At 43.6% G+C, this 20,570-nt stretch overlaps 1 protein-coding gene across 6 annotated transcripts in view; it reads right to left on the bottom strand.

The window, feature by feature from the left end:
• Positions 1 to 20,570, bottom strand: part of utrn (utrophin) — a 90,272-nt gene that overhangs the window by 15,538 nt on the left and 54,164 nt on the right. For all 6 annotated transcript variants that reach the window (XM_052053484.1, XM_052053483.1, XM_052053486.1 and 3 more), the window contains 13 exons: positions 18,486 to 18,658; positions 17,018 to 17,174; positions 12,008 to 12,137; positions 11,015 to 11,283; positions 10,737 to 10,883; positions 10,297 to 10,375; positions 9,681 to 9,741; positions 6,978 to 7,039; positions 6,790 to 6,864; positions 4,510 to 4,711; positions 3,838 to 3,923; positions 2,219 to 2,376; positions 453 to 619 (listed from right to left, as the gene is read on the bottom strand). In XM_052053484.1, the coding sequence (XP_051909444.1) occupies positions 453 to 619; positions 2,219 to 2,376; positions 3,838 to 3,923; positions 4,510 to 4,711; positions 6,790 to 6,864; positions 6,978 to 7,039; positions 9,681 to 9,741; positions 10,297 to 10,375; positions 10,737 to 10,883; positions 11,015 to 11,283; positions 12,008 to 12,137; positions 17,018 to 17,174; positions 18,486 to 18,658 (1,766 nt within the window). The remainder of the gene's footprint in view (positions 1 to 452; positions 620 to 2,218; positions 2,377 to 3,837; positions 3,924 to 4,509; positions 4,712 to 6,789; positions 6,865 to 6,977; positions 7,040 to 9,680; positions 9,742 to 10,296; positions 10,376 to 10,736; positions 10,884 to 11,014; positions 11,284 to 12,007; positions 12,138 to 17,017; positions 17,175 to 18,485; positions 18,659 to 20,570) is intronic.

Below are 20,570 nucleotides of genomic sequence, written 5' to 3'. Positions count from 1 at the left end.
TCCTTGCTTCTGTCATCGATCAGTGACATGACTTCGGAGGCACTTGATTCAAACGTTTTTTCTGTTTTTCGGTTGAAAGAAGACCAGTTCGCCACACAGACATCTTGGCACGATGTTACAATTTCACAATGGAAATTAAATAATCGAACCAGAACAATACGTGCGTGTGTGTTATGGGTTGTTGGCCAACAACGTGTGTGAATGTTCAAACCCTGTGGAGGTTTAAGTGATATTTAGTGAGTGGTCTGGCCTCTGCTGACATTTAGATAAATGTCCACCAAAGCAGAGCTGCCCTTTATTATTATCAGCAAACACCAGCGTGTGTGCGTGTCTGCCTTTGAACTGCGCACACCCACACAGCCACACACCCACCCACACACAGACACACAGACACACTGAAACACGCAACCTCCATTTCACAAAAAGCTCCCGGCTCAGTGCAAGACGCTTACCTGAAGCCCACAATGGGACACTCTTTGCAGATGTTGCATTTGGCCTGATGCTTGGCCGTCTCGGCGGCCGCCACTCGGTGCAGGACGGGGAGCCACACCATGGACTGAGGTTCCATATGCATCCAGTCCACAAACTGCCTGGGCTCCAGTTCCACCTTATTGGTCGCCTACCAGACAAAGGAGGACATGGACAAACCGTGTTAGTTAACTTGTCAGGGTTATGACAAAAACAAAAAAAAGCTCCAGGCTATTAATTGTCACTTCCAGTTGAAGTTTACTGCCAAACTAAACATCAAACAAAGAGACCTATACGATGTGTATTTAATTTAAAGCAACTAAATAACTTTACCTTTGGGAATGCTACCTTAATGCTAACACGTGACAGAGTGTTGTAAACCTTGAAGAACTGAGATTGACCACATTTTGCTTATTTTTTTGAAGACGAAAGTGAACCAATCCGAGAAGGCTGTTCATAATAATGTCAGGGAAGAATTCCTGCCCCCTGGCCCATCCCCCCAAAAAATCAAACATAACCTTTCTGACACTGACAATCAACAAAAGGGCAACAAAATGTTGCAGTACCTTTCAACGGACTCAATTATGAATCTTTTATCGTTGATACTCCTTAATAAGCACGGCAGTTTTTCAACTTTCAGCATGTTTTCCGTACTTGCCATATATAATTGAGCATTGTAAAGTGAATTCAGTAGAAGAAAGGGGGAAAAAAATATACGGTATCATATGGGCTCAATAAGTGCCCCAAAGGCCAATGAAAAAATAGCAGCCACACCGCAGTTTTCGCTATGCAGTGTCCACATTACTCAATCATAAATAATCTTCACGCAGACAAATTGAAAAAACAAAAACAAAAAACAATCCAACTATCAATATCTTTGACTTAATATCTAAGTCATAAGTATAGAATTACGATGTTTACAAACAAGCTACCGCAGCGTGAAGGGGGTGACCCCCGATAAGACTTATGGACGGTTAAATGGAAGCCAAATTTATAGCTGTGCTATGCATTCATCATGAGATCGTTAAAGCAAAGGGATAGGACGTCATTGACGGGACAGACACAGGTGTCACGCAGGGCCTGCGCTTGTGTGTGTGCAAAACATTTCAAGGCACCGACTTATGCACGACTGCAGCACATCTGGCGTGCCAATTCGGGATGGAGCCAACGTGCTATTTATTTTGCGCGTGTGCATCAACAGGAAGAAAAAAAAAAAGAAATTTATCGCATCACCCCAATTTAAATGCCCACTTCCCGGAAATGAAACCGTGGCGGAAGAGAGCGAGAGCAAGCGCGGGAGTGAGAGAAAGAGGAATGTATGTGAGATCCCCGAGGGGATAAAGACATCGTTAAATGCCAGGAACATCCAATGATAAAGCTGCTAAATTGATTCGCTGGCTGTCGTAAAGCAGCGGGGAGGACAGGCGGCAGCTGACCGCAGGCCATGAGCGGCTGTGCGGTTGGCCAACACGTCTTCAATATTCTAGTCCTCCTTCGGCTTTGAGGTGGTGACGCGGCGGAATAGAAATGAGCAGTGATGAAGACGCTCCACTACTGTCTGCTACTTCCACTTGACTTTGGGTGAAGTCAATTGATTTCCCCGCTTCGCATCCCACAAAGCATCCTCCAGTATGCAGCATAAATGTTCCAATCTGAGGGCCTTTTTTGTTTTTTGTTAGTCTACTATTTTTTGTTTTAAATGCACGGCACGCCAGCGTAACTCGTATATTGTAACATGCCGCGTCCTTACGTGCTGGAAGCAGCTGCGCACGCTGGGCTCGATGTTGGAGCCTCCGAAGGCAGCCACCTCTCCGAGCTGCTTGGGGATCTGGATGGCCTCGTGAAGCAGGAGGCCCAGCTGCCGCTGGTCACATGTTTCTCCCGCTGACGCCGCCTGACTGAAGAGATCTGCGGAGGGATGGACGGAGGAAGTTACAAGGCGAGAGGATCTTCTCCGTGTTCCCATTTTCTGTTGCGTTTGTCCTCGCTGGAGTCCTGATGTGAATTTTATTCAACATGTGCAATGTAATTGTGTGTGGTCAACGACGGACAGCCCGATCACAACTTCTCCTTGGCCCCATAGGCCAATAGAAAATTGTCACATAGTAGGCACGCCCACTTGTTGCTAGGTAGACTTTATCGGGCTCAATTCTGACGGCCACCAAAGCCAATGAAGAAAATTATCATTTGCATCCATGGTCACATGTTGCTAGGCAAAAATCACAGGTCAAATGGATGAAAATGCAATATATCAGCAGTCCTCAACTTGTTAGCAGGCAAAATTCGACCTGTCACCAAAGAAAAATTGGGGTGGGTGGGAATAGTTTTCACCAGTCATGCTGCCTGCCTTGTTGCCAGGCAGATTTCATGGGTGCAATCATAACTGAACAACGGGCTAATGAAAAGGAAAAAAAAAGTGCCATGCCACACTGGCCCATTTGTTGCCAGGCTAAGTTCATTGAGCTTAATTTCAACAGAAACCCATCTGATCTGTATTAAATATAAATTCACAAGAGAACATCACGTTTCCAAAAATAGAAGGCCATTGTGCGCTCCTCACATTTCTTCTGATAGAAACTACAAAAGAGTGCATGAACTAAACCATGCTAACCTCTCACAAGAGTCTTTCCTCTTGAAGAGAATCACGGTGATTGATTATAGTGGTACTTTTAGACATCTCTCACACGCACACACACGAAGAACTGAGACAAAGGGCATGACAGCTCTTTGTGCTCTGATTAAAGCTGACTTCAGCCCCATTTCCCTCATTCCTGTAAGGCGTGTGTGTGACTTCCTTTCTCCACACACACCACTTTATGACATCAAACTTATCAATACCAATGTGCTCGCAGATATCGTTTGACACAGCCGACTATGTGTGTGCGTGTGTGGGAGCAATTTCTGAGCCGACGAGAGTGCGGGGAGGGAGGAAAAATGCGATCAGGCGTGGATGATCCCCTTCGCAGCCTAATAGAATGTGCCGTGGGAATGCCGAAGCTCGGCGAGGGAACATTTGACGGAAAGGCATGTGCAAAGGGGAGGAAAAGGAGCCGAAGTAAACAATGACGGAGTGACACTGGCGGACAATTGGGACAAGGAGAGGGAAGGGCAATAAAGGAAAAAAAAACAAATACATTCACACCGGCTCATCCTCCAAATAAACATACAAGGACGATGATGTAAAGCGTAGGAGGTCGCTCATCCAATTACCCCAGCAGCATGGAAAGCCGTTTTGAGCAGTTAGTTGATAGACTCTAGGAGTAGGCTCTTTGTCCGCTAGTGCCCTTATAAAACGACTAGCGCACTGACTTTCTCTATCCTTCTGTGTGTGTGTGTGTGTGTGTGTGTGTATGAGTGAACATAACTTACATTTGTATTTCTCCTCGAGGTGGCCCTTGCAGAGAGACAGCAAGGCGATCTTCATTGACATGACACGGATCTTCCCGCTCCGACCGCTTTTAAAATCAACACAAGAATCAATCACACGTGGGGGGAAAAAAAAATCATATCAATTTATACTAACGAGAGAAACACGATTCATTCATATGGAGCTGATCCATTTTAGGGCAGTGTGGTCTTGGAGGTCTAAGGGTCTACGGCACAGGTGTCAAACTCAAGGCCCCGGGGCCAGATCCGGCCCGCCATGTCATTTTATGTGGCCCGCGGAAGCAAATCTAGCATGTCAACTAGCATGATGCATGCGAAAATCTCGACCAAAACTTTAAAATTTCATACGCAATAAATAAGAGACATCTAGTAAGCATTTTCTTGTTTCCAAACCCCCCCATTACAGTAACTTAAACAATTGTTGAATAAACCATTATTATTGACTTTTAAAATTTTGTTTCTGTCATAACGGCCCTCCAAGAGAGGGCCTACGACAAAAATTAGTTTGACACCCCTGGTCTATGGCAACCTTATTATCCGACCCATTTTCCTACCCTGCTCTCCGAGATTTTTTTTTTTTGGATGAGAGCACCTCAGAAGTATTTGCGTCTTTGCGATAACTGCTTTTGTTTCCAACTATGCATTCAAACATACGTGTCGTAGACATTGAGCAGCCAGTTGAGACACATGTCGACGCAGAGGGGCACGTTAACCAGGTCTTTGTGCTCCTGCTCCAGGCCGTCGTAGATGGTCGTCAGGCAGTTGATGACGTCCGGGACGGACATCAACTGGTTGTTGTTGGTCAGCTTGTGCTGCGCAAAAGTGTTCTGGGCCACGTTCAGGTCCAGAAGGTCCACTACAGATGGAGGACATGTGATGAGACTGATAAAATCCACGATGAAATTTTGAGCAGTGGTGCCGAGTGACAGTTGAGAAAGAGAAGGAGCTAAAAAGTGGCCCACCGTGTTCATAGAAGCATATCGGAGAGTGAATAGCAAGAGAACAGATGGATCATCATGATTAATTATTGAAATGATGGAAATTAACCAGTCAGTTTCCACAAATCTAATTTGCTGGTGACAATCTTTTCACGCAGTTTTTTTAAATAAAGCACAGGGGGGAAAAAAAAGATGAAAAGGCAGAATTGGGGCTTCTCATAAAACTTTAGACACAAATTTTTCGGCTTTACGATTTCACCTCTGGTCATTAACTGTGATAAGTTCTGGCTTCCAGTTTTAACAAATCGTGCTTGGCTTCCAAATGGAATTCGCTAATAGGGGAATTAATCAAACATGCCATACTTTCATGAGCATACGGTGCACCGTGTTAAAAGGCGCAGTCTCGGTTACGACGCAGGCATGGTAAAACACACGTTAGCTTGAAAAAAAAAATACGGTAGCATGCATGCACGCTAGCATAAATTTTTCAAAGGCAGTGGGAGCAAAACATTATTAAGTGCCCCCTTTTTTTTTTTTTTACTTAAAACTTTTAAGTGCCCCTTGAGGTCGTGAAAATACGCTAAGTGATTTAGAAAGTGAAGATATTGAAAAGTGTTCAACAACGATCTGGTGAGTAGTTAGCCAGCTCGCGAGGCCTGCACCCTGAAAATGCATTTTTCCTTTGACTAGCTTGTTTTAGAGTGTCTTGCTGTCTGCTGCGAGTGCTTGCAGTTGTATTTAATTTTCAGGTCCAGTACAGTTGCATTTAATACAAAGATTTAGGTACTTTTTTCATTGAGTTATTTTTTTTAATTTTATGTGCAATAAATTTTAATTGAATTAGTATTGAAGGTTATTTTAAATCTTCCTTACACACAGGGCCCGGATGATTAATCAGCCTGTAATTGAACTTTATCTTTATTGCTCTAAGCAGTAAGGAACCCAAAAAGAAGTTATTTCATTTGCTATACAGTATGTATTTTTTAATTAATTGGTGCAGTGAAAAAAAACCCCAATAAAACTGAATTATATTAAGCTGTCAGTCAACATTTGTTATCACCGTCATCTCCGTCAACTTCCTTGCCTTAAGTTATCTCCTGTTCACCAGGGCCACGGGCACACACATGTTCACTAGCTGCCACGCAAACTCGTTTGTGCCATTCGAGGCCCCCTGGCACCGACTTAACCCAATTAGACGTTTTATTGTATGCCTGTCATGCGCGTGTGCGTGCAAATGTGTCATTCACACACATTACATGAGCAGACATTTGCGGGGGGGAAAAAAAAAAGACGAAACACAAAAGAGTCCCGTGGATCCGTGTATGACATTGGGATTGGATTGCCTACGTTCGGAAACAATCAGGTTAATGCATCCCCCGCAACAAATAGCGACACGCATTGAAAAACAACAGTGCAAAAATGATGGGTTTGCGTCGTTGCAGCTCATTAGCGGTCCAGCACAAGTACTCCGGCGCACCAGCTTGAAAGCGCACCTGCACTGAGGAGTTTTATCTTTTTGCAGGGGGAGACAGCTGGGTCGTCTCAAAGGGTGGGCGGCTATTATCACGCTGTCTCTCGGGTGAGTGATTGTTGAGACTGCACTGTGCTTCCTTACTCTACTACAGACATCGTTACAGGTATTTACAAGGTCTGTAACGAAAATTATGACAGCTTGGAACGAAGTGCCGTTACCCAGCAAACTGGAAAAGACATTTAAAATTAAAGAGTCAATGCTCTTTAGCTGGTTAACTGGTTTTTGGTCTTGGTCCTGTCATGGTCTCGGCTTAGATCCGCTCGGTCTCTTTGAGTTCTGGTCTTTGGGCAAGTGCGTACAAACATGCGGCAGAGTACTCGTGCTTCCCCGTGTATATTTGCACAAATTTATCTTCAGTCCTTCCATGCAGTGTTGTTCACTAAAGTAAAAGCAATTTGAACAGCGTATCCCCTTGTTGCGCCCACTTAGTAGCATTTGTGTGCGCGTGTGTGCTTTACTTACAGCACAGAGCTTTCTGCAGACGGCGAATCTTCATGGCGGTGCGGTATGCCGAGAATCTCACGTTGTTCAAGTCCGCTGTGAATAAAAAGCAGAATTTTACTGTGTCCATCATTGTGAAATGCGACAGACTGCAAGATTTGGTATCGATCGGATGAAAGAGGCATCAAATGAGCTTTTGTGTTACCTACCTAGCGACTGGTAGAGCTCCGTCATCTTGGGATGGTCCCAGCAGGTCGTTTGTGTCTGATGGCTAAAAACAGCAGAAGAAAAAAAAAACGGCATCAGGATAAAGACCATTAGTGAGTGCCAGGTGGCACAAGCAACAATTTCCAGGAGAGCCCAATCCGGTAGATCGCTGGCCAGTAAGTCACAATGCAAGTGGACTGTAAAGTCAAAAAGTGAAGACATGAGTGTGTTGGTAACAGTGGCTCGCACTATTTGATCTGTTTGTGCTGCGAAAGCTGTTGTCGCTGTTTGAGTTCTCAAATACCGTTGGTGTGTCCAGTGAAAGCAACAAAAAACACACTCAACTGTCAATCAAATGCCACTCCCACAACCTGGGAAAATGGATGCTAACTTCTATAGCATCTTTATTTTGCCTACTTAAGAAGCCATATTAGATCTTCTAAAATACATCTTATGTAGCTACAACGGGGCGCTCTAAAGCAGCCACGTCAGCCCGACACACGGCCAACAAAGAGGCGCATTATCCGAAGCAAAGATGCGTTTTCGTGAGTACAGTTAGCTAGCTAACTCCACATCGCGATTACTGAATTCACTTTACATGGTCTTTTAACACTCTACCAAGCAAAGTCAAAGCTGACACAGCAAAAAAAAAAACAACCAACCAAACAAACAAATGCAAATATCATAGCTGAAGTAAGCAAAAAAAAAAAAAAGGTGGCTGTGTGCAAATAAGTTCCCACCGACGGAAACCCACCGCAGAGCTCCATTTCCTGTTTATTTATTACCACATTACGAATAAAATAGAGCCCAATAAATAAGCAGACTGCAGCGCCCAAGCTGCTTCTATTGCCGCTCATAATGACGGAGGCGCGCGGTCGCCCCGCTGCACAACAGCGCGGGCCGGCGTTTCTATCAGCGCTCAGGGTACACCGCGTATGTGTAAATCAGCAGCTCATGAATGCCGAAATGAGAACGGCGGGGCTGTCAGCGTGCGTTCACAAACTTTGACACAGATGCTACTAAGATGGTGGCGTTTCGATAAAACAGCAGGCAGCGCCTATGTGAGGGGGGCAAGGGGACAAATAGCTTCTAAGGTGAGCAGTTCAGTTGGGAGAGCTGTAGTAAAAGTTGGAGTCTTTTTTTAATTACATGCCATTAAATGAGCAATGACTGAAAGCAATTTCTGTAGAAATTGTGTATGAATGCTGAATACTTGATGATGAACTAGAATGGTTCTCGCAGTCATATTCTTTATCCTCAGTGAAGATATATACTCATCTTGTCTTATACTGCCCTCAGTTGTTGAAGGCAGGCACACCAGAGGGAGCAGTGGAATGACAATTGACTTGATGCAAAGTACAAAAACTGTACAATGGCAAGAACTGGCGGAATAATCATAAAGAAATATTGGGAGCGGTACATGTGCTAATAAGCTTAAGTGTGTTTAAAGTGTGTGGAACCCACCTATTACATATCCCAAAAAGTCATCAAAACAACAAAATGTGACACAATGTGTACTGCCGGCAAGTGGTGGCGAAACAGCCCTTGTTGCTGCGTCAGGACCAGCGGGGGGGGCCTTGTGAAAGGACATAGAGATCCACTCTGGATGCTGACATTTTGTCTTCCGAGCCATTATTAAATGCCATCTCTCAGTAAGCATCAACAAATCAAATAAGGTCTCTGGAGGCTAAAGTGCAGACTGCAGCAGGTAGATAAAAATGGATGCATCATGGGATTTTATTGTATTTTATTTATTAAAGCAGCAGGAATGTCATCAGCGTTTTTGACATTTTTTTAGTACGCACATCCACTTGACTTGCGGATAAAGGGTAAAAATGTACACGTTGATTTGTATGTCGATTTGCCGATTGCAATGGCAGAAGTTGTGAGAATTAGTGACGGGCGAACTCAATGAGAATTCGCTGGAACAGATGGCCGGATGCGTGGGGTATCCCTCACATTAAAAAAAAAAAGTTGAAATGAGCGATGTGCGCACCCCGCTGAAATTGAATTTACATTACAGTTGAGTTCACATCTGACGCATATGCGTGCTTTAAACCACTGTTCCATTGATTTGTTTACGAGAGTGGGTTGCTGCAGGTTCAGCGGTCGGCCACATCTGTGTTCAAACGCTGCTGCCTTTTATCTCCCAACAGCTAAACACATTCCAATAATAACAAATCGACCGTCCGTCAAATCAAATCTGAAAATTGAGGCGTGCATGTCATACATTATCCCACATGCATTTGTGAGCCTCCGCTGTTGCCCGCTGAAAACAATGTGAAACATTTTCATCATAATCTCAATATATATATTGGGTACAAACACAAAACTTTATAAAACAAATTTTAAACTACATATACTTTATCTGCGGAGTCGTCATGAGTCTTATAATTGAGTACATTTACCGGTACTTTATTTAATCTACGACTCCTGGCAGGTTCCACAAAATGGAGCCTTCTCACTCCCTAAACATTGAACCACATTATCACATTTTTAAAAACGTTTTCCAAGCTACAAAGGGTTGATTAACTTCCCCATCTCCGCTAACAGTAAATCAGTGCAATTTCCTGAGATAAATATTCACATGTCGGGTGTATATGTAGGTCAGTGCTTCTGTTGGGCCTCGCTGCATCTGACCAACAACCACTGGAGTAGAGCAACTATTTTAACCAACGATGTCACACATTTTTCTGGACACTTACTTGATATAATATGGAACTTTATTTTGAGACACGGCCCGCTGCCAGGGGAGCTGCACAGAAGCTAGGGAGACAAGGAAAGACCACACTGAGAGACTCGAGTAAAAAACAAAAACAAAAACATGCATGAAATAGTGAGGAAGTGGGTGGGCGGGGCTTTCCAGGCGGGTGGGCGGGGCTTTCCAGTCATACGGAAGAAATAGGAAAAAATAGGAGCGTATAAAATATAGTTGGCAGACCTGTACAACCGAGGCAACTGATGCGCCCAAAAATGTCTCAGCAATCCAAAGCTGCATTAAGACTATTTCGGCGACTATTAATGCTTGGTTGATTCCCACAATCCCTTTTCTGACAAAGGCATCGAGGAGCACACGAATGAAAAGACATAAAAAAAATAAAATAAATAGAGATTGGGAGATAAGAGCAAGGCTTTATTGATCCCTGAGGAGAAATTATGCTACCGGGGTAATGAGTGTCCATGTGAGATGATCGACGCTTTCTGGGTTGTCTGTCCTTGAAATAATGTCCCAACTGAGGGCCAATACTGCATTAAAAAAAAAAACAAACAACAACAGAAAAACAACCCATATGTGATTTCAAGCGAATGTTTGCTACTCACTGGATAAGAAATGCTGAGAGGAGGGGCCAAAGTCTCGGTGGGCTTCCTGGAGGAGCTTCAGTCTGTCCTCCACTGCCACCTGCAACAAAAGATTATTCAAAAACGCAGCCCGATTTTGAATCGCACTGATGCAAAATGGCCGAGGAAGCTTAAGTTCAAACAGGTAAGCGTTCAAATGACTTTATAGGACAACGGATCTTCGGTTTTCATCTGCCCTTGTAATGGTATGACTCCAATTTTCAGCAATCACTGGTATGTTCCGAAAATAGCCTTGCGGTACTAAACTGTGATTATACACAGGGTGTGTTTGGAACAAAAGTTGAAATGGGAGGGATGAGTAAAGAAAGGAGAAAAAAAAGACTAGACAAGTCCAGATAAAATACTGTAGCATGATCGGAAAAGTGTTGAATATGGCCGCATCCACTGAGGCTGCGCTGTACCTGGAGTAGCTTCCACCTCATGTTGAGCTGGTCCAGCTGCCTGGAGGCAGTGGAGGACAGCTGGATGTCCAGCGGAGTCAGCTCTGCAGAAAGCTCATTTACTATCTGGACATCCTGACGCAGCGGGCTGATTTCCTCCCGGAACACCTAAAAAATAATAATAATAATAATTAAAAGGGGCAGGGAAATGGGTTGATGGTATACAAATAAATGCAACCTTTCTTCTTTCAATTTTTGATGTAGCCCATGTGCTAAGAGAAGGCTTGACTCATGCTTACCAGAGTCTGATCGATGTGGTCCTGCAGGGAGTCGATGAGCAGGTCGCCCACAGGCTGCCAACCGGACTTGGCGTCCTCGGCCCGAGTCAGCCGCAGATCCAGTTGGTCCATGGAGCTCTGGAGCTCCTGCAATCGCTCCAGGGCTTGCGCCACCTGATTCTGCCAGCCTCCCGCGTGGCCCCTCAGACGCTCCCAGCGCTCCCTCACCTCGCCCGTCTGCTTGCGAATGGCCCGAGCCAGGCCGCGGGCCTTTTGCTCCGGGCTGAGGTCTGGAAGGAATCAGGGAAATGATAAACAAAACAGTCTTTGTGTTATTTATTGGAGGATGCTTGCTGGATGAACATTGTGGTCTTCTACAACCGTTTTCCCGAGCTTGGAATTTGCTCTCCGGGGTGCTGATTGAATTGAGTACGAGCGTCTAAAACATGCAGACAACAATCAAAAGCCTAATAAGAGTGGAGGGAATGTACACAATTCGCCGTTTACCACTGTGCCATATCCCAATGACTTTGATTAAACACGGCGCATACACTTCGATGTCAACTCATCGGTTTATAAAAGCGGACGATACTTTGGTCGCGGCGTCAAGAGAGCACAGCGATGTCTGTCGACGCTCTGAAGTTGTGCCACACCCCCATCGCGCCCTCTTGGCTCTCTTTAATTATTAACGCAGGGGGGGGAAAAAAACGAGGATCGTTTGAAGCCAAATGTGGTGACTGGACAAAATCTGAATAATTTAAGAGTGGTAACCTTAACGAGTTGATGCGTTTTTTTAATTTCCCAATGGGGTCAGGATTGCCGGTAAAGCCGACATATCAACGGATTGTGTTGCAAAACTCAAGTGCATGGATATCTAACTTTGTTAAAGGATTGATTGGTTTGAGAGAAAAAAAACACTGGCTACATGACTGAAGTCATCAAATTCAATTCTGTGTGCCGTGCCGTCAACACAGTGTTATCCGGCTTCAAGAAGAGTCCTGCCCAAGTACCCACCTGTCTTGGGCTGCAGGTTCTTGCGTGGTTCTCCCGGACCTTCAATGGGCTGCTCTGCCAGAAACATGCGAGCTTGCTCCAATGTGCTTATCACCAGCTGCTCGCGTTCTTTCAGTTCCGACTGCAGCATCTAAAAAAAAAAAAAAAAAAAGAGCAACGCATTCAAAAGCGTTAAAGGAGTTCTATCAAAAACAATAAATCGCAGTTGCTTTTTTTGAGTCGAATGAAACGCTTGCATATGGCCTTCGTGATCTCAATGATTTGCCCCAATGATGGACACTCACTTAAACTTTGAGAGAAGTAGGGGAGGGGGGGACGTTGCGATATAACAGTATAATTATTTTCGTTTTAACACACGCAAGACCCCGCGGGACTTCATTGCTTATCGGAGTGTGTGATTGCTTTACGAGGCGGGCATGTAAGTGTGAGACGCTGCCAGGCAGCTTGACGAAATGGGACGAGCTAGCTCGGTAACGCCACTTTCACGTTTTTAAAACATGTACGCAAGAAACAAGGCGGATTCTTTTTAACTGCGAAATTTCAAATTTCAAGACAATGTTAAAAAGCGTGAAACAAACACTCACCACATCAACAAACCCCACTGCCCTCTTCCCAAATTTTGAATATATCATAAAAAGTAGGGTTTTTTTTACATTTGTAACAGGTAAAAAAATCCAAGATAAAAACTTTTTTTAAGTCAACATAATAACTTCATTTTTTTTCTTGTAAAACTCCGCCACATATCAGACTTTTCATTTCTATCATTACGAGTGATTCTTTTTTTCCAAATAAGCAACTCATGACAAATTTAGATTTTTTTAAACAACCCCCCCCCCCAAAAAATAAAAATTAGCAAAAAAAATTTTTTTTTAAGTATTTCCTAAAACTACCTCATATGGATGATTTTAGCTGTATATAATTTGTGCAACACAACTAATGGATTATTTCCTAGGTCACTCAAGGTACACGTCCCTCCAGCTCTCCGACGTAACAAATGTCTTCTGCCGAAATGGGATGTGAAGACAATAAAAAAAGCATAGAATAGCTCAGCAGGAGGGTGGGAATTTAAATCCCCTCCACCGGTCTTGAAACGTGTCCTCTTTTGTTCCCGTTTCCTGCACGTGTTCACTCAAGGCAGCCCAAGTTCACGGAGACTGCCAACAAGTGAACAAACGCAGGCCTCGCGCTGGAAGAAGGCACGGGGGGACGAATAAATGAAACCGCCGGGTTTGCTAATAAATGATTTTTTGCCCTGATCCTCCGGTTCCTGTGCAGGAAGCGAAGCGGACGGATAGCAAGAGAGATAACTCGAAGGCAACTTCCTCAACAGGCAGTAGGCGTATGAAGAGGCCAAATGAGGTTTTTGGGAGGATAAGAAACAAAATGATGGGGGAGATAAAGTGTGAAGGATGGCTTACTCAATGATCCATTAGCTGCACTGAGTGTCCACTTGGCATTTCCTCAAACTAATAAAGACTAAAGAATGGAACATTTGTGAAATTAAAAACAAATCTACTCGACAAACAAACCAGTCATAATTAAATAAAAGCCAATGCAAATGAAAAATCCAAAACGATTCCTAATGCTGATCCTCACAAAGCCTTCTATGACATCATCATCAAATATTTTGTGTGTGTATGTGTGTGTGTGCGTTCAAAAACTTTTGGCGTGTGTTCAAAAAGTGAGGCGGGGTATGTGGTCTCTTCAAGTCTTTTCAATTAAAACAAATTTAAATTTCACGAATGTAAAAAAAATATATCAACATATTTAAGCCAATGTGCTTTTCATTTCGCTGACAAATCCCATCTGGCCGGTGAAAGATAAGACACAGCTGGCTATGTTCGAGATAAAAGGCTGCTCTTCTTTTCATCACTTATCACAATTGGAGTCAGCATGTGTGCTTTAAGTACAAAAAAAAAAAGTCAGACTTTTAGTGAGGATGACCTTGGTCGACATTGTGCAATTGTGGCCGCCGCACTGAATGATTGAGGCTTGGTGATGTTTGCTCGCGCAGCCAAAGGTGCACAGCAAAGAGTGTTATCGCTAAACGCCGACGGCCAATTCTATCTCATACCTGCTACAACACAATAAGCACAGCTCAAGCCCTCATTTTCCTCCCGGAGACACAGAGGGGGCATCAAAATAGTGAGGGGGCGGATAGATGGCCTGCATTGAAGGGCAACTTTACAATTTATCAAGAATGGGAATTTGGCAAAACTCCAGTGGAGTGGTGAAATTTGAAAGGCGACAACAATTTTCATGAACAGTATCGAGCTAAACGTGCTAGATGAAAGAATGACTAAGTACAGTTCAGTTGAATTTAACTTTTTTTTTTTATTAAGTATGTATGAATGTCATTTTTAAGATGTTTTGTTTTGGTAATTTCTTTTTTATTTCAAACACACTGCTTTCACGCTATTAGGAATACAGCTACCGGTATATGAAAAACAAGCCAATATTGTGTTACATTAAAAATTAAAAAATCACTCCAGAAGTCTGGATTTGGTAATGGCATGTTTTTTTAAGCGTTGAGAGACGCAAAAATCAAAGCAGCACTTTACCTTTAATAACAAGCGATATCACAGCTAGCCGATCAGCGGCTAGCGCTCGCGTCTAACGACGTGAAGCGATTGATTGTCGACGTACTGTAGTTTTAGATCCTAATTTTAGGTATAAACCTTCAAGCTCTGCCATTATTAAAGATTATAGGATAATAAGTGTAATATAATGTGTGTCAAAAGGAAAGTAACACATCATTTTTTAGTTTTATTTTTTGGCACAGGCCAGCAATATTTCTGCAATAACAGTGTGGGGGTCATCCATTGTTTCTCCTAATGTGTTCTTGAATGTGACTGATGATTCTCTCATGATGTTAAGGTGAAAAGAGCCAAGCACATTTATTGTTCTCTGCTGGAAGCTGGCCTGCGCTCGACGACATCCTTTGTAGGCCTTCGCACAGTATTTCAGAAAATGAAGTACGATCCGTCCAGAATTGGAAATGTTTTTATAAGGTAACACTGAAAGTATTGAAGTGGAACGGTGTAAATTTCATGCCCCCCACCCCCCAACCAAAAATAAAACACAACTCAATACACTAGTCTACACTGCTAGCAACAAAAGTGAGTCAGCCCCCGAGCGCAAATGACGTCGAGTTTCCTTATTCTTTTGTCTACAATGATCATTATTTTACAATATGAGTTAACTGCATCTTTAAAATGTGTATTGTTTTATGAGTTCAACAGTTTTTATGTTAAGTTTATGAAACAGCTGAAAAAAAATTGAACCACACCCCCCCCCAAAAAAGAGGGTATTTTCCAATCTTTCATCTATTTCTAAATAATTGTGAAGGGAATACAAGTGTCATTTCAGTCCGAGATCGTTAAACATCACACCCGGGCATAAATCGAACCAGCACGCAGTGCGTGCGCATGAGGCATGACGTCTAACAATGTCAGGACTGGCGAGAGCGCAGCGAGGGTAGCGGCCGGCGTAGTAAACGGTCTCTGCAGGCTGCCTCATCCATCTGAATGGAATTCCATGTCAACAATATCCAGCGCTTGTAATAAATAACCGCAACGGCTGACAGCCACCAATGAAGACAAACTTACAACCTGGGTCAGCATTGATTACTTAAGACACAAGGAAATGATACCATGCGGAGACGACGGCTTGAACGCAACAATGATCCGGCGGATAAATTGACGCGATTGATTATTTAAATGCATTCAAACAAGTTTTATATGCACCGTTGGCTGCTGATTGCTTGCAATAAAACTGTCGATTAATAACCAAGGACGCACAAAACATTTTGTTTATTTTCGTAGGGGACTGCCGCAAACTGCAATTCATCTTAACGCGACGTGCCTGACCACTTGCCTGATGATGAATAATAACACTGGCGATTACCGCTCGGTGATTTACAAGCACGGGATGTTCCTGCGGTTTCAGCAAACAGCTAAGCTGCCTGCTTTTTATTTTATTTTATTTTTATTGACGAAAACGACAAAATGGAGCTTTCACACAGTGACCCTCCACTTAACGTGATTTTATTTTATGTTTTTTTTTTTAATTCTGGAAAGTTGCCCTTTGCCATATGGCAGTTCACTTTTGGCGGTCTCCCATTATCCCAGTTTTTTTTTAATCATACTTATCTCATTTTATATCACAGATCCTACGCAGCAACAAGAGCGAGCCAGGAGGAAAGAGTGCCAAAAAGATAGAATGTCAAAAGTTTACGATCATTTCACACTTAATATAACTCTTTCAATGCCAGCCATTTTCACCCCAAAAAATAATATTTTTCAAGGCTTTGGTTTTATGACCGTAAAACACGAAAGTGCCAAAGGAAAGATAACACTCTCTTCTTTTATCACGAAAAAAGACTGTTTCGACCTTATTCCATTTTTGGCGTAAGCAGTAAAACAATAAAATAAAATTGCATTAAAAAAAACAACGGCGCAACTCGTTAAGAATGCCATGGACGCCCTTTCACATCAATGATGCTCAAAGAGTTAAGTGCAATGTGTCACTGCAAAGCAGAACTAGTTACTACTTACATAAGTGCACAGTTACGGTAAGGCAAACGTCACCAGCTAATTCAAAATAGCCCACGAACACAAGTTAGAGCGAACCGTAATCTTTCCACAAGTAGGATAATCACAGCCGCTGAGCACTTTCAATCTCTTGAATAAACAAACTGTAAGGTCATAAAACACATAAGCACATTTATTTACAAGCTGCCTCTGGCCACAACTCACGCTAAATAAGTCAACACGCATTAGCCGGTTCACGGCCACCCGACTCTAGACTCTCATTCGCCGACTCCCCTGTCACACATCAGGCCGGCTCTTGATGTGGATGTCAAGAACCATCATGCCAACAAACCCGCAAGAGGCGGTGTTTGTGACATGAGGTTTAAGGAATAGGGCATTGGTAGTGACGTGGAAGAAAGACTTAAGAGAAAATACAAAAGGAAATGATTCCGAGACGCACTGTGAGATGGAAACAAACCGTGCAGTGGTTCTGCTGCTGCAGCAGGGTGGGCACGTCTCCACCGACAGGCATCTGCTTGGCGAGCTCCTCGTCCTGCATGCAGATCCACCTCCAGAGCTCCTCCAGAAGGCCCAGCAGACGAGACCAGCGCTCGGCACTGGCTTCCAGGTGGGCTCTGCCAAGGAGAAGCGTCCATTTAGACATATTCGCATCAAGTTTATGGCACGCTCATTTGTTTGACTTTCTTGGGCCGCATGAATGTATGCGGCGGGCCAGGAAAAGCCCCCCGGGCCTTGAGTTTGAAACCCCCGATCAAAGGCATTTCACGTTTGCAGTAAGCATTAAGCTAGCAGAATTTGCTCAGACAAATGACATGGTTTAGTTGCGCATTTTCATTTTTTAATACAGCAGACAATAATTAATTTGCTTTTATTGCAGGTTTTGGGCGGGAATAATAAATGGCCTAAAGCTTATTTGGAGAATTGAGCTAAGTGACTGGTGCGAAGGGATACTTTTAAATGCTTATTTCAATAAGTGTGTTTAAATGTCAGTGGCTTCCTCCCACATTCCCAAAACATGCATGGCAGGTTAATGGAACGCGCTAAATTGTCCCTAGGTGTGATTGTGATTGTGAGCGTGGATGGTTGTTCATCATGCTGTGCCCTGCAATTGACTGGCAACCAGTTCGGAGTGTACCCCGCCTGCTGCCCAAAGACAGCTGGGATAGGCTTGAGCACTCTCGCAACCCTCGTGGGGATAAACGGATTAGATAATGGAGGGAAGGATGGATGGAAATATGTAAGTGGGACATTTAGCCTCGAGGCTACAAGTGGCATGCAAATCTGGAAGAACCCTCCAGAGCAAAAGAACTGGCACACACACAGCACGGTTTTTGTGCGGATCTGTCAGAAATCGAATGATTGCATTTTTTTTTTTTTTTGTTTCAGTTGGTGCAAAAGTTTTCGTCAGTATTCCTTCCTGTCTTTGTCCCGCTGCTTCTCTCTCCGCTCCATCCTGTTTCTCGGCGCATCTCCATCTGGCTCTTGTCACCTTTAATTCCACCTACACTTTCTTCACAGCCCTATCAACCAAGAAATATGGTGTTTTTTTTTTTCTCCTTCCTTTGGCGAGGTCGCGACAGACCGAGGTCTATCAGTGTCATCGGAAGTTTATGTGGCTCTCGGCTGCCTCTGGAGATACATACATATTTCACCCCGAAGCGGCGCGACAGACATGCTGAAACACTGGGCGTGTTGTCTCTGATGGACAACGCCCCGAGACCCCATAAATATTTCACAGGCATGCGAGTCACGCTCGATAAAGAAAAAGGCCATCTGTGTGTGGTCCTTTATTGACTGAGCTAAGTGAGTTACGCAGTTACAACCAGAGCCTGATTGAGGTTTTGAGGCGGCCCTGGGATGTCAACCCATGACCCGAAAAAGCGAATGACAACGATAAAGATGGATGGATGTTGGTTTTGACTGACCGAATGTTGACCGATTTGGCCTTGAGGTCGCTCCAGCGTTGGTTCATGTCATCTAGCCTGTGTTGAAGGAACACGGCCTCCTCGGAGCTTCCCAGAGCCTTGACCATTTTGGACTTGTTGCCATCCACGCTCTTGTAGATGTCATTGTGGGCGTCGATCTCAGCCTGGATGTCCTGGATGGGCAGATAGACACCCCATTAAGTCACTTCAATGAAATAAACAACAGGAAAGTGACAAACCGAAAGGCGGATTCATGTGAGGGTGTTGCACAGAAGGGGGCTCATTTTTATTTTTGTAGAGTCCCCCTTTGACACGGGATGTCAACCCGGGAGCAACTCCCCGAGCAACGTCTGCCTCTACACCTCCTTTTGCTCTTATCACTGCTGCAGAAAATATCCCACTGTGTGTGTGTGTGTGTACCAGATGCACTCGCTGTAGGTGAAAATCAGTGACAGAGCTTCTCCCACATGTTATGAACACATTTAAATGTGTGGCACAGACAAACTTTGACTTTCCTATTTCCCCAAAAATAAACAATTACTTCAGAATGTGCTTTATAACGGGGGTGCTAAAGATGAATCACGGGAGGGTGTATTACAGTCTTACGTAAGCGCACCACCGGGGCACCCAGGCTCCTGTCAAACGTTTTATTTTGGGATGTGTAAAATCGCTCCACTTTTCCTGCCGGCCGCTCTCTGGTGGGACTCTCCCTTCCGTTCGAGCCATTTGAACATTAAATAAATAAACCCCCAGTAGCATATGGATGTCGTGTGTGCGTATTACTGCCTGCAGCGGCGAGCACAGAGATGCAACTGACAAGACTTAGTGAGACACGAAGAATAAGAATTCCTGCCTATATATATAGCTGCCTTGAGAGGCAAGTTCCAAGTTTTTAGTGTTTTTTTTAATTATAAACTCGTACTCCATAATATTGTCCATCATGAAAAAAAACAGTCATGACACAATCAATGAATGAAGAAATCAACACATTTTTTTCTTGTTGTTGTTGGTGGTTCTTTGTTTTTTGGGGGAAGCTCCTAGTAGACTGGAGAACCTTTGCAGGATTTATTGTACATGGAGACGGTTTCAGCTCCTCAGTACGGCAGTATTATCAGTTACTCTTCATCGAGGATAAAGAAAACATGCCTGCGCTGAAAGGGTGATAACACCGTTTCCCGTGATGTGTTAGCCTGAAGTTAACTTTTTTAGAAACACGAGTAATTTGCCTTTTGTTCAATTTGACAAGTCATATGTCTATAGACGCGCTTTTAATTGACATTTTATCCGAAAGTTACATATAAAGGAGCTGAACACCGCGTTGAGAACGCGGGCTAAATATTTGGCACGTCAACCCAATCACAACACGTCGGCACGCAAAGACAGATTGATGCACTTCAGACTGAGCCAACTGGACCTAACTCAAGTCATTACCCAAGTGCTTCACCTTCCTTTTTTTTTTTTTAACTTGGTACTTCTACATCGAACATACGCTTAGTTTGAGCACACGCGTGTGCACTCACAGAGAAAACAGACACTGTGCAGGTATTGGTTGAGCACAAATTCATTTACAAAAGCTCCCTTTTAGCAACCGAAAGACAGGTTAGTGTGCATGATCCAAACCAAATACTCGTGCGGGCTAAGGCCCATAAATCAGTATGCAACAAAAGGTTGTCTGTCTGCTCGTACTTCACGTTTAACATGGGTTCTGGATGCTAATTCATTATATTTGATGGTTTGGGGGATGAAGGCCTCCAGCACCATTAATAATTACGGAAAAATACTGATGACATCCAACGCATGCTTGGAATGATAAAAATAAACGAGAAAAAAAACACTACACTTGTGTAGGCGGGTAAAAAGCTGAAGGTTAATGGTTTGTGCGTCGCATAAAAGCAATAACGAGTCTTGTTTAGCGATGCGCTACTAGAAGTGAATACTTTTGCGCCCACATTTCTTTGAACACATTCCTGATTTCATCTGGACGGCGTTTCTATTTGGAACGACTACTTTGCGAGTTTTTATATTTCTCCACCAGGCACCAAGCTGTTTCAACCTTCAAAGCATGTAACGAAAATATACATATTG

The sequence above is a fragment of the Hippocampus zosterae genome, chromosome 19, assembly GCF_025434085.1.
Source record: "Hippocampus zosterae strain Florida chromosome 19, ASM2543408v3, whole genome shotgun sequence".
Taxonomy (NCBI): domain Eukaryota; kingdom Metazoa; phylum Chordata; class Actinopteri; order Syngnathiformes; family Syngnathidae; genus Hippocampus; species Hippocampus zosterae.
Note: the sequence above shows the minus strand (reverse complement) of the source record. Positions and strands in the feature narration are given on the sequence as shown.